Source organism: Protopterus annectens, chromosome 7.part1, assembly GCF_019279795.1.
Source record: "Protopterus annectens isolate FY-2018-M chromosome 7.part1, PAN1.0, whole genome shotgun sequence".
Classification (NCBI taxonomy): domain Eukaryota; kingdom Metazoa; phylum Chordata; order Ceratodontiformes; family Protopteridae; genus Protopterus; species Protopterus annectens.
The window spans coordinates 375,408,505-375,435,981 of NC_056740.1; the positions used below are offsets into that span (position 1 = coordinate 375,408,505).

The following is a 27,477-nucleotide window of genomic DNA, read 5'->3' on the forward strand; positions in this document are numbered from 1 at the left end:
AGTTCACGATTGGCCCTCCAGTCTTCTCTATGCCTTTCCTCCAATTCCCCTGATAACGAAGGTTATACAGAAAGCACAGTCCTTGGGAAACAAAATGATACTGATTGCACCACACTGGCCTCATCAGATCTGGTTTCATTTTCTTCACCCTTATCTAATGGACGATCCATGGATTCTGGACCCAGAGCCAGATCTGTTGACTCGTATGTCAGGGCAGTTCCACCCCTCCATTCAGACCCTCAGGTTGACAGCATGGCTGCTCCAATTCCATCCCTAGTCAGGCTTCATGATTTTTCACCGGAGGTGGTTTGTATTCTGTCTTCCTCCCACAAGCCTTCTACTAGGATGATTTATTCCAGTAAGTGGAAGAGATTCTCCATTTGGGCTCATGAAAGGCAGATTGATCCCTATACAGCTCCCATCTCATCAGTTTTAGAGTTTCTTTCTCAACTGTTTAGCCAGGGATCAGCTGCGGCAACTATCAAAGTGCAGTTGGCAGCCATTTCTACTTTTCATGTTGCTAATGAACCCAATCTAATGGCGCACAGACTTTGTAGGGCTTTTCTGAAAAGGACTATGCTACTTCGACCTCCAATCTTTGACCCTGTAATGCCATGGGACCTTAATTTTGTGTTACAGCGGCTTACCTCACCTCATTTTGAGCCCGCAGCAACCTGTGACATTAAATTTTTGTCTTGGAAGACAGTCTTTTTGATAGCCATCACTTCGGCTAGGCGGGTCTCTGAACTCCAAGCTTTATCGGTTTGGCCCCCTTACTTGGTATTTCACAAGGATAGGGCTTCGCTAAGACCTAATCTTTCCTTTATGCCTAAGATTGCTACGGTGGTCAACCTCAGCCAGTCCATCGAGCTGCCTGTGTTTTTCCCTGAATTCTCTAACAAGGCAGAATTTAAGTTTCATCAGCTAGATGTCCACAGACAGTTGCGTTTCTCTTTACATAGAACAAAAGATATTAGGAAATCTGATCAACTCTTTGTCTCATTTTCAGACAATAGATTCGGGACTTCAGTTACTAAAGTAACTCTGTCCAGATGGATTTCTAGTTGCATTTCCTTCATCTATACTTCAAATGGCAAGGAATTACCCTTTAAAGTGAAGGCTCGTTCTACATGTTCGGTGTCTACTTCTACTGCCTTTCAGGCTAGGATATCTATGGATGATATTTGTGCTGCAGCCACTTGGGCATCTCCTCACACCTTTATTTTTCACTACAAATTGGATCTGATATCAAGAGGCAGATCATCCTTTGGTTCCACAGTGCTCAGGAGTATTTTCCAGTGAGCCGCCCAAGGTCTAGGTGCTAGGGACGCTGTCCCATGGGTAAGAATGTAGGCGAGATTGGACTACATAACATCAAGAAGTTATGTACTCACCATAACGTTTGATGTATGTAGTCCATCTCGCCTCACATTCTTACTAACCCACCCACCTACCCCCTCCTGTACGACTTAGAGGTTGAGTCTCTGTTTTCAGCACTCCTTGATGTGTTGAGTTGGTTCTTCCTCTCAGCGTGTTTGGGTGTGTGTGTGTGTGTGTGTATGTGAGCTCACATCAAACAAGATCTGGGGATAGGTGCATTGCAGCATGGGATACCTCTTAGCCACGAGCCAATTGAAGACTTCGAGCTAGAGTATGGCCGAGTCGGAGCTGAGGTTCGGCTCCGAACCCACGGGTAAGAATGTGAGGCGAGATGGACTACATACATCGAACGTTATGGTGAGTACATAACTTCTTGTTTCTATTACTTACCAATTCTGCTCTTAACAGTGGCTTATATTTTTTACTTCATTCTCTCATAACATATTGAGAACCATCATTAGTCATAGAAATGGGGTATCCTCTGTCCTTAAACATTCGGCCAGTGTTGGCAATCCCACTTCTCATCTCATATTCAGAGGTCATCTGAGCTACTCTTATACACTGTCCTTTCAGAGTACTCTTGTTTCCAAGGATGACAACTAGTATATTCTAAATAAGAATTACTAAAAGTGCTTTTCCTATATATTCTAGATTTAAATCCTTTGTCAGTGTGAGAGATGAATGTATCTAAATAAGCTATCCCTTGACTGTTGTAAGAATGTGTAAATTTTAAATAGGTACTAGTAACATTCAGATATCCTACAAATTCTTCAATTTCTTTGATAGTACCTCTCCATAGAACAAAAATATCGTCCACTATTGCTAGAACCCCCATTCCATCCCATTGTATCTGGAAGGAAGTCCAAGACCTTTCCATTCGAAGTGGTGATAGATCCTTAAAACATATTTATGATAAAGTTCAGCATCTGGTCAAAGATTCATGGGATTTTTTAAGCAGACTGAAAGAAAGCTGAAATATGGGACAAGGATCTAATTGTTTTAATCATAGATGTAGTAGACTTGTTTTCATGTATTCCTAAGGATGAAGGATTAGAAAGTTATAGTAACAGCATGAGAAAATGTTCAGGTTTGGAATGGGACAGGATTAAGCTACTGGTAGAATTCATGACAATAGTTTTGGAGAATAATATATATTTTGAAGGAGAAATCTATAAACAGACTAAGGCAGTAGCTATGGGGGCAGCATGTGCCCCCATATATGCTAACTTGGTAATAATTGGATTGGGAGGAAGAATACATTTTCAAGAGTCAGTGTATAGATAAGATTATTAGATATGTACATTTCCTGGACAATATTTTTGTTCTATGGAGAGGTACTAGCGAAGAAATTGAAGAATTTCTAGGATATCTGAATCTTACTAGTACCTGTTTAAAGTTTACACATTCTTACAACAGTATATTTAGCTAAGTGAACACCTGAGCTGCATTCTATATGGGGAAAGGGTCCCTATTATTTTAGCAAACGAAATGAGTTGCGAACGCTGTTTAGTCGAACGTCATTATGCAAAATGGCAAAATACAGAAAGCACGGAATAGCGATTTTTTTTCCTAGGGGAAAAAATCACTGGGCCGTTTTCGGGACTTTGCCATTTCCTCCACTGTGGTGCAGTCTCAGAGTTGGTATATTTAAGTAGGGGTGTGGGGGCGAAGCCCCCCACTTTATTTTTTTAATTTTTTTTTTTTTTTTTTTTTTTTTTTAAGGGTCAGCGATTTTTTTTTCCCTGGGGAAAAAAATCGCTGCTCCGTGTGTTCGACATTTTGGGTTTTCGGGGATCGTGGGTCGATTATATAGCATTCACATTCATTGTGTTTGATTATATAATATTATATATAATATAAGGGGAAAACCTATAGAGCTTTTAAAAATGGGATATTTGAACATCTTTATAATATAAGGAAAAAGGATAAAAATAGTGCCCTATATAGAAGCTAATCCTACTTGCTCTACTTTCAGGTTTGGCATTTTGGAAATAGTTACATCACAGCCCAGGGAGGGAAAATATAAAAGCTATTTTGAAAGAAAGAGAGAGGTAAGATGTCAGTTGCTGCTAAAATGCAGCATGTACCCCTGGTACTAATGATAATATTACTATTACACCTGTGCTGGAATTAAGACAGTAGTAGATATAATAATATGTATATGAATATATCATTGTCATAAACATGTCACACTGTTATAAATGTATTATGTATAGGTAAAGTTTCAGCTTGTTATTTGAACATGTTATAGTATGTTTAACACATAAATACATGTTTTTGGTATTAGGTTTTTAATATTTTTTATGAATAACAGTTATTTATACAGTTTACTTATTTCAGTGTTTTATATTTGGGACTTATATATGGTAATTTGTTACTGTTGCTTTAAGCTAATGAAGTCGTTGCTGTTAATTAATGAATTAATTGGCTTGAAAATGGTATAAATATCAGTGAAGATTTTTTTTTAATTGATTGTGATGCAGTCTATGGTGCAGTAGACAAAAGCGCTAAATCTTATGGAGTTCGTGATGTGAATAAAAGACTGTTCATTTTTAAAGCACACTGAGTGGACTGCTGTGGCTTTTGGAGTGCTGGGGAATCCTGTGCCTGGTGTTTTCCCTATTCCTATTTACTACTCATTTTTTGCTGGTTGTAAGGGACAATGCCGACAGTTTTGATATCCATAGGAGTTGGGAGGACCCACCTGGTGAAGGGTCACATCTGGGGTACTCAGCAATGAGTAATTTTAGGATTCAGGGACCAATGAGTATAGACGTGAGGGAGATCAGCCCGAGGCTGTGCAGGGTTGGGAAGGGGGGTCAGGAGGTGGTCAGAGACCAAGCTTAAAAAAGAACCCTGGAAATAAAGTTTCCATACCCTTGGAAAAGTGTAAGCTGGACAAGGTTTCAGTCCTTGAGTACACTTTCCTAAGCTGCAACTTGTCAGTTTCTGCTGTGGCTTCTGTCTGTGCACAGCTGTGATTCCTAGGTTTTTTATTTTTATTTTTGTGGACTTTGTATGTACACTTAAGGAGCTGTGGCAGCATGGCAGAGCTTGCATTCCTGCAAAAAAAAAATGTTTTACATCTCTTTGAAACTTCATCCAATTTACTTCATGCAGTTGAAGTTTCAACCAGTATTTACTGGTTAAGATATAGTGGAACCAGGAAATCATGCATTTAAAACAGACAATAGTTTATTTCTCCACTGTTTCACATTCTAAAAATGCTGTTTAGGCTAATTAGTCACTCAAGCCCTTCGCCAAATAGAGAGATGACTGGACATTCAGGGCATCTACTAACAGACATAGTCTGTATAATAATCAAAAGACAACCCTGCTGCATTTTCTCTTTCTTCTTCCTCTTACAGAGTAAGATAATTCCCCACCTTCCAGGCCATTTGATAGTGAGCTTAGGCTGAATGATAGATATGGTAAGAAGGTACACATATCGAGCAGTTTGTCAGAAATGTCACCAAACTGTTTGATACAAATATCAAAGTTGTGTTGTAAACTGGGTACAGAAATGTAAGAAACAACCTTGAGAGGTTGAACTGCACCTTTGACAGAATTGTTGCACAGATTCAGAAATACGATTATCTTGCAGTAGATGCATCCTCATTGACATTCACTTCAGAAGTACTTCTAAAGAGACGTGTAACTTAGGACTGAGACATGCACTGAAGATGTAGACGTCCTATTAGATACCCCAGTTTCCACAGACACTTTCATTTGAAAGTCAGCAGGCAGTTTATTACAAGACTGTGAAAGGAAGGAAGAGACTAGGTCTAAAGTCATACATTTGTTTCCTACTTTTACCCTCTAGTTTTCCAGAAACTTTCTTAAGAGAAAAAGACCCATCTACCAGAGACAATCCCTCTTTCAAAAAACTTTCAGAGATGAAATCTGTCATCTCTACATAAGAAGGGAAAGGGACATTTCAGCAAAAAAGGTTCTCATGACCAGTGCATCAATGTACTCTTTACTCCTTCCCCTCTACCTGAGAGTAGTACTTTATAACACCATCATGCAGATGTTCTTCGTGTTTCACTGTTACAGTCATCACATTTGGGGTTATCCCTGCCAGGGTAGCCTCGGCCGGCCCAAATACCAGAGGCTTAGTATTTCTCCGTCGCTTGCTGTCGCTACAGGACTGACGTCAGGTCATCACTAGTATAAAGTAAGGCAGCCGATGCCATTACATCAGTCTTTCTTGCCATGGAGCACAAAGCAGAAGCAGTTCACACGAGTGCCGGTTGGCCGCTACCTGAGTTTCGTCTACGGAATTGAAGTTGAAGTCTTCTAATGCTAAGTACCCTTTTGGGGATCCTTTTTTCTTGCACTAACTGATGTCAGAAAAAGTTAATAATTGTCTCACCTATGGAAAGCAAATACCACACTGAGACTTTCATTCTTACTGTGTCACTTGTTTAGGCCCAGACCACGATGTCCCCCGTTGTCGCTTCTGTGCTTTGTTCAACTCCAGAACTATCTAGCTACAATAAAGGCCCAACGATGGATAGTTCTGGCATTTTTGCTTCTGTGCTTTGTTCAACGCCAGAACTATCCATCGTTGGGCCCTTATTGTAGCTAGATATTTTCACGTAAATCACCAAATGATAAAAAGTTCCAGGATGCACGAAAAAATACTAGTAACCAAAAGTAATGCACCCAGTAGCCATCAAGGAAAACTCCACTTTATTTGAATCAAACACCAGCAAAATCCATTAGTTGTTAAGCGCTTTCATCGTAGACAATGACTTCATCAGGACAAGGATAATTCACATGCTTGAAGAGGTCTATATATACCAGTTCCTAAATGGGGGCGGAGAAAGAAGGAAGCGCCGAATTTTTAACTCAAATTCGCTGGAAGGGGATAGATATTTTCACATACAGTCCTCAAATTCCGATATGGCTTCGGTAAGCCATCCGACAGCAGATGTGCCAAAAAAACGTAAAGATAAAGACAGAGACAGACCACACAGGTCCAAACCTACCAATGACACTTCCATTAAGCTAGTCGTCAGTTCTCTGGTACTCAGTGAGGTGCTTTTGCAGCCCCTGATGCCCGCTTCTGTGGATTCGCAGGCCACTACCTAGACCCTTTTGGAGTCCAGTATGTCACAAAACTCTTCTTTGACTAAGGATCCTGCATTCATCTCTACCTTGGATGGGTCCAGAGCCGCTGAGCAGGCACCGGCTTCTGAGGAAGTCTGTCGCACTACCGATTCTCAACACAAACCGACGTCTTCTTTCGTGACTACTGTTCTTTTGAAAACGACTGAGTTTCTTAGGCCCAGGTTACGAACCACACCCAAGAAACCGATGACCCAATCTCGGGCACCTGCTTCCTTGCCTCAGTCTCAAATGCTTAAAATGGTGGAAGACCTTATCATGCTGATCAGGGGAAGCCAAGCTACCCCCTCCAAAAGGAAAAAAGATCTGTCCCCTGTAGTTTTATTTGAACAAGAGTCAGATGACTGTGATGCATCTGAATATGAAGACATGCAACCCCTCTCTACTTATGAGGATTCTGATGCAGAGGATTCCATTCTTTCATACTTTAAGGGAGCATTTTCAGTGGGAGAGTCAAGACTACCCTCAGTCTAAAAAGAGACTCGGGGAATTCTTAGATCTTCCACAGCACAGATCTTTGTCCATCCCCCCAGTCCTGGATGTAGTGGAGGATGTTTTCCTGGAATCCAGCTTGACTCCTGACACCCTCCTTCCTGCACCCAGAAAACCAGACAGGTACTATAGAGTCTCTGACTCACACAAATTTCTTTTAAAAAATCCTACTGCTGACCCTGAGGTAATTTCTCAAGTGCCTAAAGGGATTAAAGCAACCTCTGTTAAGAATCCCACCCCCCTCAGATAGGGATTCCCGAGCACTAGACAGAAAAAAAGTATACACCTCGGCTACTCTTGCCATCAGGGTACTAAATTGTCAGTTCCATGTGCTAAAATTTCAGCAACATACCCTGGAACTCCTCAAACAAAAAATGTCTTCCTTTCCTGCTTGTGCAGAATCTAAAGAGTAACAAGAGTTAATGCATTCTGCAAGTCAAGTAACTAAACACACCTTGCACTGCGGTTTTGACACCCTAGAAGCTTCTTGCAGGGCAGCAGTCACTGGATCTGTCATTAGAAGGCATGCATGGCTTAAGGAACAGCCCCTGCCAGACCATGTCATATCTAAATTGTTGGATGCCCCCTTGCACAAAGACAACTTATTTGGCACTAAGGCAGAAGAGGTCTTAAAAAAGTGGAAGAAAAAGCAAAATCTATGCAGGCAGTTAAGGATTTCTTACAGGTCCAGCCACCCAGGTTCAGCAGGCATTGTCCCACCAAGCACTGGTCCTTTCCTGCTCCCACTAAGGCAGTCCAGCCTAGACCTTGGGGAACTAGACCCCCCAGACAGCAGCCACAGGGAATGCAGAGATCTAAGCAGTGGACTACCTCCACTTCAAAACCAGGGAGTTCTAAGCCACCTCCTTATGGTAAGAACTCACAATGAGTCACCTCCCCTACCACCTCCCTCTGCCCATCTTTACTTACCCCTAGGAGGAAAACTCTCCTTTCACGCAAGCACCTGGGGCACCATTACCAACGACCACTGGGTTCTCAACATAGTGTCTCAGGGGTACAGATTTTCCTTCCACACCCTTCCAACCCCAAAAGGGTTCCCAAATCTACCTCCAAACCAGTGGGCAAATGTTCAAAAGCAAATCCTTTCCCTGCTTTCTGTGAGGGCAGTAGAACACGTTCCTGCAGAACAGATAGGCCAAGGTTTCTACTCTACAAACTTTTTCTGGTGCCCAGAAAAGATGGCATCTGGTGCCCCATCCTCAATCTATCCATTCTGAACACCTCCCTGGTGATCCCAAAATTCAAAATGCTCACCCTCCAGCAGTTGCTACCCATGGTCTCCAAGTATGCTTGGCTAGCCACCCTAAATCTAAAAGAGGCCTACCTCCACATTCCTATCAGGGAATCAAGCAGGAAATATCTCAGTTTCAGGGCAGGATCTCAACACTTTCAGTTCTCTGCGCTTCCCTTTGGCTTATCTACTGCTCCCAGAGTTTTTCACAAAATGTCTGGCTCCGGTCATTGCCTTTTGCAGACAAAGGAATATCCAGATTTACCCATGCTTAGCGACTGCCTGATTCAGGCAGACAGCCAGGAAAAGCTGCTGAAGCACCTGGTCTTTGTAAAGACCCTACTAACCTCCCTAGGGTACACAATCAAAGAAAAGAAATCCAAACAGGTGCCCACCCAGAGGATTATCTTCCTAGGAGCAAGCCTGGACACAGCATCCTTGATAGCATTCCTTACACCAGAAAAACAAATTTTCCTGACAGCCTACTTCTCTCAACTAGCCACCAGACCCCAGTTATCTGCATGGAAGATCCTGCAAGCTCTGGGGTTCATGGCATCTTGCATACTACTCATTTCATATGCCAGACTGCATATGAGGAAACTTCAATGGTATCTAAAAAGCCTTTGGTGACAACACTCTCAAGACCTGGAGACTCTCAGACCTATAATTCATTGCCTCAGAAAAGATTTTCTTTGGTGGGCAGCAGCATGCTCCCACAACAAGGGACTACCTTTCTCACCACCCCCTGCTGCCCAGACCCTCACCACAGATGCATCAGACTATGCTTGGGGTGCACACCTGGACGGCAGGTGCATACAGGGCAAATGGAGCCCGCAACAAATCCCTCTGCACATCAACCAAAAAGAGATGATGGCTCTCCAGCACACCTTGATAGCTTTCAAGCCCCTTCTCTCCCCAGGGGCTCTCCTCATCAAAACAGACAACTCCACTGTGATGTGGTATATCAACAAGCAGGGAGGGACTCACTCCTACCCTCTATGCAGGCTGGCCATGACTCTTTGGCACACAGCCTCTGCCATGTAACTGCATCTGTTAGCCCAATTCCTTCCAGGTTCTCTCAATTCTTTGGCAGACCAATTAAGTAGATATTTTCTGGACCCACACGAGTGGCAGCTCAACAGAAGAACCTCCACCCTAATAACTCAGAAATGGGGCACCCCAAAGTTCGACCTCTTTGCCTCCCACACCAACCATCAGCTCAGCAAATTCTGCACCAGGGAGCATCACTGCATGGCTTGGAAAGTGGATGCCCTGTCCTTCCCCTGGGTCAGTCTGTTGGTCTATGCCTTTCCTCCACTACCTCTCATCCCCTGGGTACTGCTCAAAATAAAGGAGGAAAAACCAAGGGCAGTTCTTATAGCTCCAGACTGGCCTCGCCAGCACTGGTACCCCTTGCTGCGCAGCCTGTTCCCACTGCCACCATGGCATCAGATTCCAAATCTCCTGAACCAGAGGGAAGGAGAATTCATGCATCCCCAATTGCAGACACTCAATTTGGCAGCTTGGCTTATTCCCTAACCCCAGATCAATCTGCCAACCTCATTAAATAGGTTCTAGATGTTATACGTGAGGCCAGACGCCCTAGCACTAGAAAGTCTTATGCTGACAAATGGAAAAGGTTCTGCACCTGGATCTAGGCTAAGGGAGCCACTACGGCACAACCCTCTCTCACTCTTATCCTGGATTACTTAGCTGACCTAGTACACGTTGGCCTCTCTTTCTCATCTATAACAATTCATGCCTCTGCTCTCTCTGTTCATTTCCCCACTGAGCAGCCCCTTTTCTCACACCCTTTGATCAAACAGTTCCTAAGAGGGGTTAGCAACTTAAGGCCACCCAGAAGAGCACTAACCCCAGCTTAGGACCTTAACTTTGTGTTGGAAAAGCTCACCCTGCCCCCTTTCGAACCAGCTTCTTCTGCAGAGCTAAAATTTCTCTCCTGGAAGACAGCTTTCCTTCTGGCCATCACTTCGGCCAGAATAGTCTCTGAGCTGCAAGCGCTCATGGCTGTGGAACCCTTCATCATCTTCCATGCTGACAGGGTATCCCTCAGAACTAACCCATCCTTCATGCCCAAGGTGGTGTCCAGTGTGGCTGTCAACCAATCCATTCATTTTCCCACTTTTTTTCCTAATCCCCAGAACAAGGGGGAAAGGATCCTGCACTTTCTAGATGTGCACAGATATCTAGACATAACTAAATCCTTCAGAAAGTCTGATCAATTTATTTTATTTATTTTTTTTATTTATCATTTGTTGACCGGGAAAGTCCGACTAGGTTCCACAGAGCCTGTTTTCAGCGGAGGCCCGGGGAGAAATGCTCCAGATTGCTGGTTAGCTTTGCTACAGGGGCAGAAGGCAAAGCCATCTCCAAAGAAACCATTTCCAAATGGATAGCACACTGCATCCATTTCTGCTACAAACAACATGGAAAGCCTCCCCCAAGGGGGTCAGGACTCACTCCACCAGAGCAGCCTCCACCTCTGCAGCTTTCCTCAGAGGAGTCCCTACCAGGAACATCCTGGAGGCTGCCACCTGGACATCTGTTCACACTTTTACCAAACATTACCAACTGCCTCTCTTCTCCAAATCCAGGGGAGGGTTTGCTTCTGCAGTCTTGCTGGGCATCCTAGCCAGCCCCTAGTTCCTAGACTGCCTCCACCCATTTCCTCAGCTTTGGGAATCAACCCAAATGTGATGACTGCAGCAGTGAAACATGAAGAACATAGTACAGTTGTGTACACTTACCATAAATGTAGCCGTTCAAGTGTATTCACATTTGCAGTCCTGGCTTCCCTCCTTCCATCCTCCTTTCTTCTCTTTCCTTACAAGGGACATATTGGTATTTACTTTCTACTGGTGGGGTTCTTCCAGCAGAACCTGGCTCCTACTTGGGGGCTCCTGACAGGTTAGGGCAAGAAAAACTGATGACCTGACGTCACTCCTGTAGTGACAGCAACCGACGCAGAAATACTAAGCCTCTGGTATTCGGGCCGGCCGAGGGCTACCCTGGCAGGGATAACCCCAAATGTGATGACTGCAGCAATGAATACACTCAAACATCTACATTTATGGTAAGTGTACACAACTGTACTTTTGGAGGGCTACTCCTACAGATAAATTGATACTTCAGACCATTCTCCATGTCTGTTTTGTAGAATTTCATTTAATTCTGTACTCATTTTGAATTCTGAATCATGTCCAAAAATAGGAAGAGTTATGCTCAAAAGCAAAAAAACTCCCTGATCATAGGTTCATAGGTTCATACTAGGCTATCTGCCCTAGGGCATTTATAAGCCTAGCCAGAGTGTGTTTGGCTTTCGCCACCCATTTTAAATGAATTTTGCTATGCCCTTTTTCGAGGTTAGTATACTGTGCCTCTGTCTAACAATGACACAGAAGTGATACCCGGGGTAAACCTACTATCTCCCATCCACTCATCAAGATTCCTCTTGAAGAGAGTCAATGAGGGACTCTGCCTAACCTGGACTGGGATTTTATTCCAGAGTGAAGGGAGCCTCTGGGTTATGAATTTGTCCCTCCAGCATGTCCTATTTATTTCAGTGCTGAGGTTCAAGTCTCTCGAGCGCGTAGTTTGATGGGATTTGGATTTTCTGAGGTGCAGTATGTCCGTTAATTCCAGGTTGGACATGGCTTTATACGTCAGGCACAGATCGCCTCTGAGCAGGCAGTATGCCACTGAGTAGAGCTGGAGTTTCTTTAACCGGGCAGCATATGCATCTGTTTGAGCCCTTTGATCCTCTTGGTGAGGTACTTTTGGGGTCTTTCCAGTTGCTGCAGGTGTCTGGTAAGGTACATCCCAAAAGGGGCATTGTACTCAATTATGGGCCTGATGAGGGATGAGTAAAGAGGCACGATGACCTCCCCTGATCTAGATGTTAATCCCGTCATGATTAGGAGGGCTATATAAAATGTTTTTCTAACCACTTTGGCCACGTGGTTGTCAAAACAAGCCAACCAAAGCCAAATTCATGGAAAAAATTTCCTCCCAGGCAAAGGATAACCATAAGGCATTTTTTCAGTTATGTATGCAACCTTAAAGAGAATGCCCTACAGTTTACTTTACTAATAATAAATTAAGTCTTGTATACCGGCCCAGGAGATGCAGCAAATTTTAACTCCAATTTCAGCCTCCTATCACTTTCAAACCCCCCCCCCAGGTAATACCCTCTACCATTTCTCCCCCAACTGTCATTAAGGAACATCTCACTGCACTTTCCAGAGGTAAAAACACTGCATCATTGGGTTCATAGATTTATAGATGAATACTAGGTCAGCTGCCTGAAGGACCATTTTAAGCCCAGCCAGTAAATTGAGCTTAGAATCAAACCCTGTACATTGAGTCTATGAGGTGAAGATCTTAACCATTATACCAAACCCTGATAATATGCCAGGATACCTTTTTTAATTTCTCCAAGTCTTTTGGGTTTCTAATACCATGACTGGAATGGACCCCATTCCTAAGTTAAAGTATGATTAAAGTTCATGGAGTTAATATCTTTTCAGTCTTTGATGTTAGCCAGAAGTGCTCTTCGCGGCACCGCATTGTGCCCAGTAATGACTCCTACTGCAATTCGTACGGAGTTACATGTATTGTTAACATATGTTTGTAAATTCTTTCTTATAAGTCCCATTGCTTCAAACTGCTACTGGAACTGTCTGGGGTATTTTCCTTCCATATTGCCTTCATTTTTTCCTGCAAATCCTGGTATTTTATGACTTTGTGTCCCTCTATATGTCAGACACTGTAGTCAATGAGTGTAGCAATTTCAATGATCAATGCTACTTTTGTCTTCTTTTCATGGACTACTATATCTGGTTTTCTCACATCTATTTTTTGAACTGCTGGTAATGGACAATCCCATGTGATGTAAACTTCATTATTTTCTATGATGCTTTCTGCCTTAGATTTCCAATGTTTTTCAGCTACTTCAGTATTATAATTTTTGCACAATCCCCAATGCAATAGTCTTGCCACATTATTATACCTTTCCGTATACAGTCCTCCTGCCATTAGTATATCACAACCAGCAGCAAGATGTGAGACTGTTTCCTATTCTGTTTTACAAAGCCTACATTTCTCTGTTTCTCCCACATATTCAATGGACTTTGTGTATGTAGTCCACTATCTAGGGCTGCCAATATTAACCTTTTGTCTCTTGGCTTAAATTCACCTCTCTTCAACCTTTCCTGCACTTGATCCTTATCAACATGAGGTTGTTGCAAGAGTTTTCTATACTTGCAACTATATTTATGCATTTTCCACATTTCTTGCCTTCTCATCTGATCATTCACCTTATATTCTTTCTTTTGTTTTCTGGCACATTCATTTGCTGTCTGATTTTATCTACTTCTGGTTTGATTTCCATTCCCATTTGACGGATATAAGCAGGGAAGTCATCTTAGACTTGTTCTCCTCATTTTTCAAAACTTTGAATACATTGGGTCTTGTGAGATCAGCAGATATGTATGCAGTCCCACAATTGCAGATCTATACATGTAATCAGTTTTGAGGAGACCCATACCTCCTTCAGAACAGGGAATACATAATCTTGATATGCACTAATTTTTATAAATTATTTGATGAGCATGAAGCATCCTTCTTGTTTTCCTGTCCAACCTATGCAACACCTTTTGGGGCTAGTCAGTCACTTCAAAACTGTGTGAGGACAGGAAGGGCAAAGTGGTTTATAGCTTGGACTTTGTCCGTAGATGTCAACACTATTTTCACTATTAATTTAAGTCTTCTAAAATATTCCTTAGTAAGTTTTATTCACATTTGTTCATGTTTTATTGTTTATCCTTCATCAGTTCCCAAATATTTATACACTCCCTGTTGCTCAATTTATTTTATATCACATTCCTGTCCCAAACTGATGTTTACTTAGTGCTGCAGCTTTCCTGCTTTAAATGATGCTTTTGCAGATTTATCAAGGCCAAATGATGTTCTTATATCATCTGAAGAAGTTTTGACCACTTGCAGTTGTGCTTTCAGTTCCTCATCCGATGTACTATACAGTTTTAAATCATCTGCAAAAATAATTTGAGAAGTCTTTATATTTTGTTGTTTTCTAAAAGCCAAATTATAGTCATGACCTAATCTGTTAAGTAGACAACTTAACAGGTTAAGGGCAAGGCAAAATGGCAGCGGTGGCAGTAGTCACCCTGGAATATCTCCTTTTGAATTTTTATCTCTGGAATAATAATTTGTCCTTTATCATGGCTTAGCTGCAAAGTGGTTTGTCACTGTTTCATGGTCGCTGTAATGTAATTGATCACTGTAGGGTGTATAATATACATTCACTGAAACAGTAGGTACTGGTGAGCCCAATACCAACAAGGAACCACACCACAAAAGAAACCTCCCACTGTTTGGTACGATAAAGGCTGTCCTCCACCACAAATACGAAAATAGAGCTGGAAATAACTGAAAGATGATGATGATCAAAAACCAAAGTCTTTATTTGCTGGACACACAACAGATTGAGCGTGCTTTCGTCTCTTATCGTGAGACTTCCTCAGAATCTACTGTTAATACAGGTTTTCTGTTTAAATACTCTCATAATGACCAATTATTTACCATGGTAATAATTAGTGGCAGTTCTAAGTAAATTAAACAACCCTTCATATGAAAAATCTGCTTATAAATTACATAATAAAACCACATATTGTCAATAAAATATTATACATAAAATATATGTGGTGTGTATAATATACATTGTTAAGTACTCTTTTATCCATGAATGTGGGATACTGTCAAATGCTTTTTTATAGTCTATCCATGCCATACTTAGATTCTACCCTTTTTACAGTTCTCCATTTTGACTTTATTTAACAACAAATGATCCTTGTTCCGTATGACTTTTTTATTACCCTTTTGTTCTGTTGCCATGATTGAGTTTTCTTCTAAATGACTATAAACTCTGTTGGCATCAATTCCAGTGTATAGGTTATACTTCGTCGGAAGGCAAGTTATGGTCTCAAGTTTTTAGGATAGCGTGCAGTTTCACTCTTAAGTAGTAGCATTGTTTTTCCTGTTAACCAGGTTGGTGTCTGTTCGGGGTGTGCATATAAATAGTTCTTACTCATGACTAAATCTTCGTGCAAAGATGTTAATACCTTTAGCCAGACATTAGATACTGCATCTGGGCCTGGGGCTTTCCAGTTGGAGGCTTTTCTTAACTTTATCTCAATCTCTCTGGTCGTTACTTCATCCCATTTCATATCCTGTACGTTTGAACTTCTTATTCTTTCTTTTACTACTTCTACCCATTTACCGCCTTTCTTATGTTCCACAGGATCTGCATATAGATTTCTCCAAAATGTATCTATTTCTTCTTTTTTGGTTGGTCTTTCAATGCCTATTACCTTGTTTCCCAATTTTCTATAGAACTTTTTAGGGTCATCAAAAAACTGCTTATTTTGTACTTTTCCTTTATATTTATCTGTGTATCTTCTAAGTTTTTCTGCCTGTGCTGAGATTTTTAGTTTATTATTTGTAACAGTGGAAGGTAGATCCTGATCCATTATAATGCTATGCATTGTTTTTATCACATCTATATTTCTGAGTATTTTTGTTGATCTGTTCCCTCTTGTATACTCTTCTAACAATGACACTTCTTGTCTTAATTGCTTTATAGTTTTCTGTATTCAATACTTCTGTAATGGTATTAGATTTCTCCCCTTCCTTTCCCTCACTATCCTGTGTTCTTGTAGTAGAATTTTTGTCTGTTATTAATTTGGCTCCATGGACAGTCCTGATTTTTATCAAACTTGTGACTTTTTGGGTTTTATTGACCTTCTGCATTTTATTCCTTTCATTAATCTTAATATGTCTGTCTATCTCTATTAAATCAAGCAACTCTTTTTAGCTTCTGAATAGCATGAAACATGACCTGTCAGGCCCACTAGAATCTTTATTCAACCACACCCTCTAAACAGGCTTCATCCATCTACAAAAAAAGTAGACCATCAACAGACTAGGGAACTACAGACCCATAAGTTTGACTAGTCTTATATGCATGGCAATGGAAAGGATTATGGTGGACCTGATAAACAAAAACTTAGGAAATCTTTAAACACTGGAGCCATCCCACTTCTGTTTCATTAAGGGCAGATCATGTCTACTAAACTTGGTGGACTTTGAAAAGGTCACTAGAGCCATGGGCAAAGGCAAAATGGTACATACTGCTTACCTTGACCTAGATAAGGCTTTTGACGCAACACCTCACTCAAGTATTGTAGACAGTCTCTCAAATTTAGGTATAAATCCATATATCGCCTGATGGACAGCCAAATGTTTCACAGATAGGATGTATGAAGTTAGGGTGGGGGAATCCACCTCCACCAAGTGGCCTGGACCCACAGGACTCGGATTCTGGAACCCCTCCTGTTTGGAATGTACTTCTCTAAAGTCAGGGCAAATGTAGAGGGCCTTTGACTAACCAAATTTGGTGATGACTGCAAGCTGGGTGCACTTGTTGACTCCCTCATAGATGTAGGTATCCTTCAGGAGGATCTGACACAAACAAATAACTAGTGCCAGAACCATGGCCTAAATATCATTCAAAAGAAATGCATAATTGTACCTTGTGGGAAGATGACCACCCCTGCAAATTTACAACATTGATAACACTCCCCTAAGAATAGACTTAGGTTGACAGTAACCTAAACCTTGATCACCATTTGTTCATGGCAGTGAGAAAATTCTTTTTCTTGGCACAACTTGTAAGTAAAGGCCTGGCATCCAGATCTAAGGAGATCATAGTCCCACTATACTCCGCCCTCATTAGACCAATAATCGAGTACAGTGCACCCTTCGGCATGTACCTGACCAGGCATTTACAACAGCTGAAACGACCAAAGAGGTTCCTCACTAAAAGAATACAGGCTGCAAATAATGTGTCCTGTGCAGACCAACTTAAAGCCATGTCCTTGTACTTAGTCTGGTACAGACTACTGAGGGGCGATCAATATCTAACCCACTAGGCATCCTCTGATCCATCTCTAGTGGATCTACTACACATTTGGTAAACAAACCGCATTAGAATTACTCGATCTAAGGATCTAAACCTTGTCTGTGACACAAAACATGTCGGAGGGACAAGTATGTGTCTAAGAGGTTATTCCTTCTCTGGAACTCCCCTTTCGTGTAAAACCTAAGCCTATTCAAATGCAGTTTGGACGAGTGGATGGAAGATCATAAATTTATCCCTGGTTTGTCATCTGTGGCCTTTATGGACACGGGCAGTTTGCAGATACCTTAAAGCACAGGCAAATGCCAAAGCCATTCTAGTCCCTGGTCATTGATAATTGAGAAAATTGGGGCATGAATGTCTAGGCTTAAAAGGCTCTAGGACCATTAGCCTAGTAACCTCCTCTGATTAATGACTTACTCACAGTTGCACAGTAGGCATATGGAGGCTGAGGGGTTCAAATCCTGTACCACAGAAAGTAGCTTCTAAACAATTCATAGCATTAATCCTGTCTTTTAACAACCAGACCTCTGGCAGTGAGAGAATGGGGGAGAGGTATTATTTTCTGGCAGTTTGGCACAGAGGATTAAGGCTGTCCACTACTAATGAGCTTCACCATGTAGCCTCTTGTCTGAGGAAAAGAAAACTAACTCTTTCTTCAAAATTATACAGTGAAGTGGAGGATTTCTGTATGAGGCAAATTAATTCTTCTTCCTGTTGGGAGTCCAATAAGGAAAATTCTTCTTTTGTCAGTCTTTGTCACTCCATCAACAGATATTTCCTTTATGGAAATTGTAACTTCCATGGGGATATTTCAGTTGTCCTGCAAGTCATTCTTCATCTCCCGAGTAAGGAAAGAGGGAGATGATGTGGCTTCCATGTTCTGAGCAGGTAGTTTCTCCACCAGATTCTCTGACAACAAATAGTGTCTTGTTTAAGTCTCTAGTACTTAAAACACAGCTGACACGGTATATAAATGTCTTTTAGGAAGAAATTAATTCCTTATTTAAGATCATTACGAAGTCAGAGCCTGTCCTGGCATAAAATGGGGACACAGGGCAGAACAATGTGTTCTGGATAGTATTCCATTGTACTGCGGGACACGCGCACACACACACACACACACACACACACACACACACACACCATGCCTTTCAGAAGTGAGAAGAAAGTAAAACACCTAGCAAAACTCAATGTGGACACAGAGAGAATATGCAGACTCTACACAGAAGGTACCCCAAATGAGAAACAAACCCGAGAATCAAGTGCCATAAAACAGCAGTAGTGATCTGTAATATCCGCAATTCTGATCCTGCAACTATAACTTCATTGACATTTACCCGAAATCGTAAACCTTTTCCCCTAACTTTATTCCCGTCCCCCTCCCCAGTATCATGTAAGCACCAAAGTCATCATACTGCCATATAACTAATGGTCACAAATAGACTGCTTGTACACAGTTCAACAAGGTTACATTACAGAATTTGTTCTGAAGCCTCACTCCATGTGGTTAGATTTGTGTATAACACTTTGGTTGAGTTTGTCTGTGCAGGGGCAAAAGTATGACCCTACCTTTGAAACACTGAACAAGGGTAACAGATATAAGGTAGGATATAAGCCAGATGCCATAATTTACTGTTACACAGACTAGTCTTCAGTTGTCTGTTGTTACATTAAGTGTACTTAACCCTCAACTGTACTTTTCTGACGCTGCAGACCTAATCATAACTGGTAGTGGTTCTTCTTAGCCTTCATTCCTTGTCTGTGTAGATAACTGTAGCTAGACTGTTTTTGTCTGCCATGGGTTCTTTGTGCCTTCTAGGTATTTTGTGTAAGAGCCTTTCAAGAAAATTAACAGTCATAGTGAGTATCTTTAAACCTCATGGCATGCTTGTGTTACCTTGTGGATTTATGTTGTTTGTATTCCAGCTTATAGTTTTCAGACGCAAACCAATATGTGATCTCTAAGGGTAAGTCTGCTCTGAGTTTCTAATGTCCACATTTTGTTTTAGGAATGAAGACTCATCAGTCATCTTTGAAATTCTTAGAAGCTTATCAGAAGTAAAACGATTTGACATGGCAGTGATGTTCATGTCTAGCTCTGAAAAAAACAGTAAGTGGAAAAAATATATTTTTTTATTAGATACAGTTTTTCCTTTTGTATTTCTCTGGCATTTATCATGCAGCACTTTGGCATCTAATATTTTTTCTTTTGATTTCAGAATACTTATTTGAGATTTAGAATTGTGAATGCAGAAAAATCCCGTATTTATTTGTTTTGTGAGTGCTCTCCCAATGATACTGTTAACTTCTCAGGTAGCTATTTAGCAAAGACTGTTTAATTCTTATTTATCTTTTTGATAACCAGGTAAGTCCCACTAGCTAGTAGCCTGTTTTCAAGGTAGACCTGAGGTGGTATTGATACTGCTAGGGGAAATTTGGCTGGGGCACCAGGGAACTTTCCCCTGCTCTTTTCGATAGGTGTTGTGGGATCCTTTACATCCACCTGAGCTACCATCAAGTCAAGCAGATGAGACCTTGGTTCAGTCAAGGAGCGTCTTAGTGACTTTGTCCAGGTCAGATCTGATAATCCATCTTTTGAGCCAGACAGGACAGGACAGCACAGGGTGTAGCATTATGATGATATAGACTTGGAATAAACCATTTGGAACAGTCCTGCTTTAATCAGCACTTCTAAAGACTTAACAAGGGCAGTGTCACAGCATCCTGACACTAAGCAAAAGGTAGTTTGAAATGTCCATAATGAAGAAAACCAAAGAGGATATCCCCAGCGTATAAAACATGCTTATTCAGTACTGTTGAAGCTGCCTGTGCCACTTTTATTAAATCCTAGCTAGCATCAAAAGTGCCACATTCTGCAAGTAGTCTAGAGTGTTACACATATGTAGCACGTATGGCAAGACAGTTTACGTGCCTTCTAGTCTAGGCAATAAACTACCATTTCATATGATTATGTACCAGTATTCCACCTTAAAGTTTGGGAAAAAAAAGACTCTTCCAGACAGGGATGCTATAGAAGAAATGGAATAGTTAACATTAAAAGAAACCTCTCCAAACCTCAAAGACCTCCTGGTCCACCTACCCTCAGCAATCACTAAAACACACACCAAAGGTAACACCCAACACTACACATAAGCCTACATCCAGTGATTTCCCCCAGGAGCAAAGCCCATAAGGCAAGCAAACACTTTACCTAGTACTCTTGTCATAGGGGATTCTGTTGCATGACACACAGGTACTCCTCTTACTAGGCTGAACAGTAAGAAAATATTCCATTGCGTATGTGGTGCTAAGATTCGCAATATCACACATGCAGTCAGGTCACTGTACCACAGGTACCAGTGTGATTCTAGCACAGTTCATGTGGGTGTAAAAGACCCGAGGCATGCCTGTCTGAACTATATGAAAAGAGACATTATGGATCTGTGTGTGTGTCACAGACAGGTACGTGCTTTGCATTGAGCAGCATTCTGCCCTCACCAAGGATGATGGCAAAGTATGAACAGAAAATGATTGATTTTAATTATTGGCTTAGTTTCTGGTGTCCCCTGGAGGGATCCAATATCTATAAGCATGGGATGACATGGTTAACAGATAATTTTTCTTTTCTAAGTATGGTCCTCACCTGTCCCCCCGTGCTTTCGGATATTGGCTAAAACTCTGTCCATCCCCTTTCAACCTTTTTTAAGCAATGTCAAAATTACAAAACTACCAACAGAGCAAAAAAAAAAAAACTCACAGCAACCTTAAGGTGTTACTGCTCAATGACAGGAGCCTAAACAAGAAACTCAACACCCTACAAGCTCTCCTTTCTCTGGAGAATGCAAGTATGTGTTGTTACCAAGAATTGGTTTAAAGCCGCAGAAAACACTATGGAAGTGGAAAGCTACAGTGCCTTCCACACATTTAGACCAACAGCAGAACAGACAGGGACTAAAGTGGAGGTGTCTCAGTCTATGTTAGCAGCAAGTACAACTCTAGGTTGGTTAAATAGAATGATGCCCTAGAGTTCATCCATGTCCAAGTCTCCATAGACAAGGTTCTTTACCATGTACTGGCCAGCTACAGGTCACCCTCTGTGACCAGTGAAACTCAAAACTCTTACCTACACCTACTAGAGGTGCTCGCCAAACAACCAAATGCCCTATTTATCAGAGACTTTAACTACCCAGCTATAGACTGGGAAACATACACTACCTGTAACTCACAGGCACAGCGTTTCCTGGACTTCATCAACACAAACACTCTGGACCAGATAGTGCACATTCCAACCAAGGATTGGACTTATACTCAACCTACATGGGAGCGCATGTCATGTCCTCATTGGTGATGTCAGACCACGAAGCTGTCTCCCTCAAAATAAAATTCAATCCAGAAAACCCAACTAAACCCATAACAGTTAGGAACTTTACTAAAGCAAACTGCATCCTGTTAAGCAACACTTTGTCAAGGTTCGCTGCTCCCCTAAACCCTGAGAACACAGCTACCTGTGCAGAATTATTTACAGAAACCTTGTAAAAACATGTAAATGACTGCCATACCTACAAGGACTAAGCCCAGATCTAACACCAGAAACAAACCACATTGGTGGAAGCCTTACCTAAACAAGCTATACAACAAAAGGAAAAAAAGTCATGTCCAAAATCAGAAAGAGCAACTCTCAAAGAGATAGCATCTGTCTGATTCAACTAAGTAAGAAACCAAGAGGTTTAATAAAGTCCAGCAAGGCTGATTACAAGGTCAGGATAGCCTCCCAGGCTGATCACAAGGCCTTCTTCAGCTATATCAGGAATCTTAAACGTAATACTCAACAGTGTGCAGAACTGGTGGTAAATGGTACAACCTTCACTGAGCAGGATGAAGTAGTACATCTACTGACTGATAACTTTAGCTGTAACTTCACCCCTCACTACCCCTTGTGCAATTCCTTCTAGCATGTTCCCCACAACTGCCAACAGGGAGCGGGTCCTGGAGGTGCTTGCTAAGGCCAAAACACTGTTTCGCTGGGCCCTGACAATGTCCTCATTTGCCTACTAAATGGCCTAAAACTCAATCTAGCAGGACTACTTGAGGCACTCTTCAGTTACAGCTCCAAAACAGATTATGTGCCAAGTGAAAGGAAGACCACAACGGTCATCCCTCTTCATAAGGGTGCACCATCAAGTCTAATATGCAAAGCCATGGAATGAATCATCATAGAAATTATCAACAAGGACACTGGCAACCTACAGACATTGGACCCATCCCAGTTTGGCTTTGTTAAGGGAAGGTCTTACCTACTTAACCTGGTAGACATCTTTTGAGAGGGTCACCATGGCTATGTATAGGGGGGAAATGGTGCATACCGTCTATCTTGACCTGGCCAAGGCCTTAGATTCAATACTTCACTCAGATATTGTTGACACACTCTCAGAACTAGGCATAAATCCCTACGTAACTCACTGGATTGCTAGTTCACTCACAGGTAGGACCCAAGAAGTCAGGATTGGTGAGACCACTTCACAAAGAGACCAGTCACAAGCAGAGTATCCCGAGGCTCTGTGTTGGGCCCTCTCCTGTTTGGCATCTACTTCACAGAAATCAAATTTAATGTCAAAGGCCTCTGGCTCACCAAGTTCACAGATGACTGTAAATTGGGAGCTATCGTGGATTCCACCCCATAACACCAACATTCTACAAGAGTATCTAACACAAGGAAACAACTGGTATGAAAGCCACAGATTAAAACTCAGTGCAAATAAATGCATTATAGTGCCCTTTGGAAAGTGTCCACCCAAGCTAATTACTTCTTCGATAAAACACCCTATAAGAGCTGACCCAATAGTTAAGTATCTGGGAGCATATGTACACAGTAATCTGGTGTACGACCAAAACGTAGCCAGTATAGTAAGGAAATAATTCTGTGTCACCCACTTCATAAGCAAGGAAAAGCATCTAGGTCCAAGTAAGTAGTAGTACCACTCTACTCAGCCTTCATCAGACTCTTCATTGATTACAGTACCTCCTTTGGCATGTGCCTAGCCAGGCACTTACAGTGGCTGGAATGCCCTCAAGGTTCCTCACCAGGATAATTCAGGGTATGAATATCCTGTCCTACTCAGATCACCTAAGGTCCTGTCTCTGTACTCGTCTCCTACAGGTTATTGAGAGGTGATCTATGCCTAACATATAAGGCATCCTCGAATCCGGCTTTGATAGATGTCCGCAAGACAGATAACACCAGAAACAAGGACCTGAACTTTGTTTGCAACATAAATAGTACTTGCTGGAAGGACTGATACATGTCTCAAATGATCCCCTTGCTATGGAATAAGCTTCCTGTCTATATGAAGCAGAGCTCATCTCTGACCCTGTTCAAAAGAAACCTTAATCACTGGATGGAAAATTGCAAATTCTCCCCTGGCCTCGTCCCATGTCTTTGATTAGCAGAGGTTGACAGTAAGTAAATTAATCCCTAGCTAACATTCCCGCCACCCACATGCGCGCACAACCCTTAGCTACCTCCTTACGAAAATACCCCACCATATAGGTATCCAAGGAGCTCTGGGACAAAACTGGGTTAACTTGCATGGCTAGGCTTGTAAAGACTGTGGTGGTCATTAACCTAATAATAACCTATTAGCTTTAGGTAAAATCAGAGCACATATATCAAAGTATACCTGTGATTCAGTAGATGTATCACCGGAGTAACTCCTGGAAGTTATGCATGGTTAAGTCCTGAAACATACCAAGGTAATCTAGAACTTCTGGATACTGCAGTAACTATATGTTCTCTGTTTTGTAAGCCAAAAGAGGAAGACTGCAGTTAGTCAAATTTTTCAACCTACTTCATAATATCCAGGAATGTTCCAACTAGTCAATGTGACCAAATCACTTCGAGACAATTTTTTTTACATTGCATGCCTGGTCTTGTGATCTGCATTCTCCTATCTAGAGGATACTGTATATCACAGTTGATGCCTAAATCTGTTCATCTGTACAACTCTTCCACTGATAGATACCACCTAGAGTCTGTGTTGCAGCCCACAACTAAGCAGTTAAATATTTACTACACAATAATTAATTAAAAAAGGTAAAGGAACTGTTTTACATTAAAATGCAGGCAAAAAATGTAATTACCACACATAAAGAAGAAGTACCGAACTAACTCAAAAAACAAGCCACCCTGGTGGAATCACAAACTCAATCGGATGTATAACAGGAGGAAGAAAATCATGGCAAAAATTAGGAGGTGCAGCACCCAGCAGGATAAAAGCACACTCATTAAACTAAACAAACAACTCAGAGGACAAATAAAGTCTACCAAAGCCAAATATGAGGTAAGTTTGGACTCCCAGGCCAAGGACAACCACAATGCATTCTTTAGCTATGTCTGCAACCTCAAAGGCACTACACAATTGTGTGCAGAGCTCATTGTAAATGGAACCAACTATACTGAGCCAGAAAACACAGCAAACCTCCTGGCTGATGGATTCAGCTCCAGCTTTACTCCTGTCTCCTCCTCAACCTTCCCTCAGGAAATATCATCAAATATAACTCCTCCTACTATCACTAGGGAACAGGTCCTTAATGCTCTCTCTAAGACCAAGAACACTGCATCAATGGGCCCATACAATATCCCAGGATGCCTTCTAAATAGCATGAAACATGACCTGTCAGGGCCTCTGGAATTACTATTTAACTGTAGCCTGCAAACAGGCTTCGTGCCTCATGAGTGGAGAAAGGCAACAGTCATCCCTCTGCAAAAAGTTGGGCCATGTACAGACCCTGGAAATTACAGACCCATAAGTCACATTAGTCTTATATATAAACCCATGGAAAGAATTATCATGGAGATGATCAGTAGAGATATAGTAAACCTCCAGACACTGGACCCAACCCAGTTTGGTTTCGTAAAGGGCAGATCATGCCTACTCAACCTGGTGGACTTCTTTGAGAAGGTCACCAAAGCAATGGATGAGGGCAAAATCGTTCACACTGCCTACCTTGATGTGGCCAAGGCATTTGACACACTATCCCACTCTGGCATTCTTGACAAACTCAAGAGGTTAGGTACAGACCCATATGTCACCCGGTGGAATAGCCAACTGGCTCTCAGACAGAACCCAGGAAGTTAGAATTGGGTAGTCCACCTCTACAAAGAGGCCAGTCACAAGTGGAGTCCCTCAGGGCTCAGTCCTTGGACCGCTCCTTTTTGACATTTACTTCTCAGAAGTCAAGGCCAATGTCAGTGGTCTCTGGCTAACTAAATTTGTAGATGATTGCAAATTAGGAGCTGTCATTGAGTCTCAATTAGGAGCTGTCATTGAGTCTCACACTGTCACAGATGTTCTCCAGGAGAGGCTGACACAGACAAACAACTGGTGCCAGAATCATGGACTAAAACTAAATGCCAAGAAATGCATAATAGTATCCTGTGGGAAGTCATCCATCCCTGGTAACTGTCATATTGACAACACACCCCTTAGAGTTGACCCAGTAGTGAGGGACTTAGGGACACACACAGATCACACAGATAACATTGTAGCCTTTGATCATCACATGTCTACAGTAGTGAGGAAATCATTCTATGTTGCGCAACTTATAAACAAAGGTATGGCATCCAAGTCCAAGGAAGTCATTGTTCCAGTGTATTCATCAGACTTATCATTAAGTACAATGCCCCCTTTGGTATGTACCTAATCAGGCGTATTCAACAACTGGAACATCCACAGAGGTTCCTCACTAAAAGAATACAGGGCATAAATAATATGTCCTCTGCAGACTGCCTTTAGGCTGTATCCCTGTATTCTGTCTCCTACAGGCTTTTGAGAGGAGATATCTATGCCTGGCATACAGGGCATTTTCAGACCCCACTCTGCTGGATGTCCTGCATATCCACAAAACAAACAGTACCAGAATTACCAGTTCTAAAGACTTAAACCTTGCCTGTGATATAAATAGTACCTGCTGGAGAGATAAGTATGTATCCCAGAGACTACCCAGTCTATGGAACAGGCTCCCCATCCATGTGAAGCAGAGTTCCTCCCTAATCCATTTCAAGTGCAACTTGGACAATTGGATGGGAATCCGGAAATTCATCCCTGGTTTGGCACCTATGTCTCCGATGCAAACAGGTAACATGTAAATGGTTCATCTCCCAGACCCATGCTTACACTTATCAAGGGTATCAGAACTCATCCGAGATTTGGGATGCATGGCTAGGCTTAAAAAGGTCATTGTGGTCATTAACCTAGTAAAGACCTATGAAACTTTAAACTGTAAAAAATACAGATGTCCGTCTTATAAGGCACTGAGGCATGTGCATAGGACAGCTATACCCAAGGATTTTAAAATACTCGCAGTCTCAGTAGCTCAACAGGTAACAAACTCACCTTTGGTGTACAAAGCTCTAGGTTCTACTTCCACACAGGTAGCTGGATTAATTTTCCAATACTGACACAGCAGTGCAGCATAAGGGGGTGCTACACTGTGGAGTGTGCCGTCCTTCATATGAAACAATAAACTGAGGCCCCATCTGCCGAAGTTGGTAGTAGTTTGGGTCGATGTAAAATATCCCTCAGCTCATATCGAAAAGAATGGGGAAGTTCCCCAGTACCCTAAGCAAATTTGTCCTAGATGTTCAACAAAAGCATTGGCATATGGGTAGTAGTGCCCTGCTACCCTCAATATGACAGTCTATCAAAGTTTAGAACTTCTTCTGTCTTTAAGGGTGAAGGACCAATCACCTGGAAAGACCAGGACAGCCCTTCACATCCACAGACAGGACCCTTTCAGTTTTCTTGTGCCAAGGCCTGAGAAAAGTCTCTGATTTATTCTTTAGAGTGTTTTATCTTACAGTATAAGTCTTGTGCTGTTTCTTTTAAATTTTCTGAGTTTCTGTGTTTATTTTATCCCTTTTAAAATGTCTTATGGCCATTTCTGTAAGTTGACCTGACTTTCTGCACTGTGGCCATTTTAATGCTGTTCCTGTCATTGCCTCATACTGCTAGAACTGTGAGCAATTCATCTGTTATTTTCCATTGATTAAAACTTTCTTTTGAAGTTTAGGCAGGAAAACTTGCAGTTTTTACAATGTCTTTCTTCTTTGGAGTTATAATTATTTGTAGTCATAGAACATATTTTACAGTATTTTAAATTGTTTTTTTTTTGTTTGTGTAAATTGCGATCATTTTGTGTGTGA

General features: G+C 41.7%; 1 protein-coding gene across 2 annotated transcripts in view; it reads left to right on the top strand.

Moving 5' to 3' along the window:
- The window catches only part of RPAP3 (RNA polymerase II associated protein 3), a 1,123,208-nt gene that overhangs the window by 1,022,456 nt on the left and 73,275 nt on the right, over positions 1-27,477 (top strand). For both annotated transcript variants that reach the window (XM_044078821.1, XM_044078820.1), the window contains exon 16: positions 19,286-19,386. In XM_044078821.1, coding sequence (XP_043934756.1) covers positions 19,286-19,386 — 101 coding nt within the window. The remainder of the gene's footprint in view (positions 1-19,285; positions 19,387-27,477) is intronic.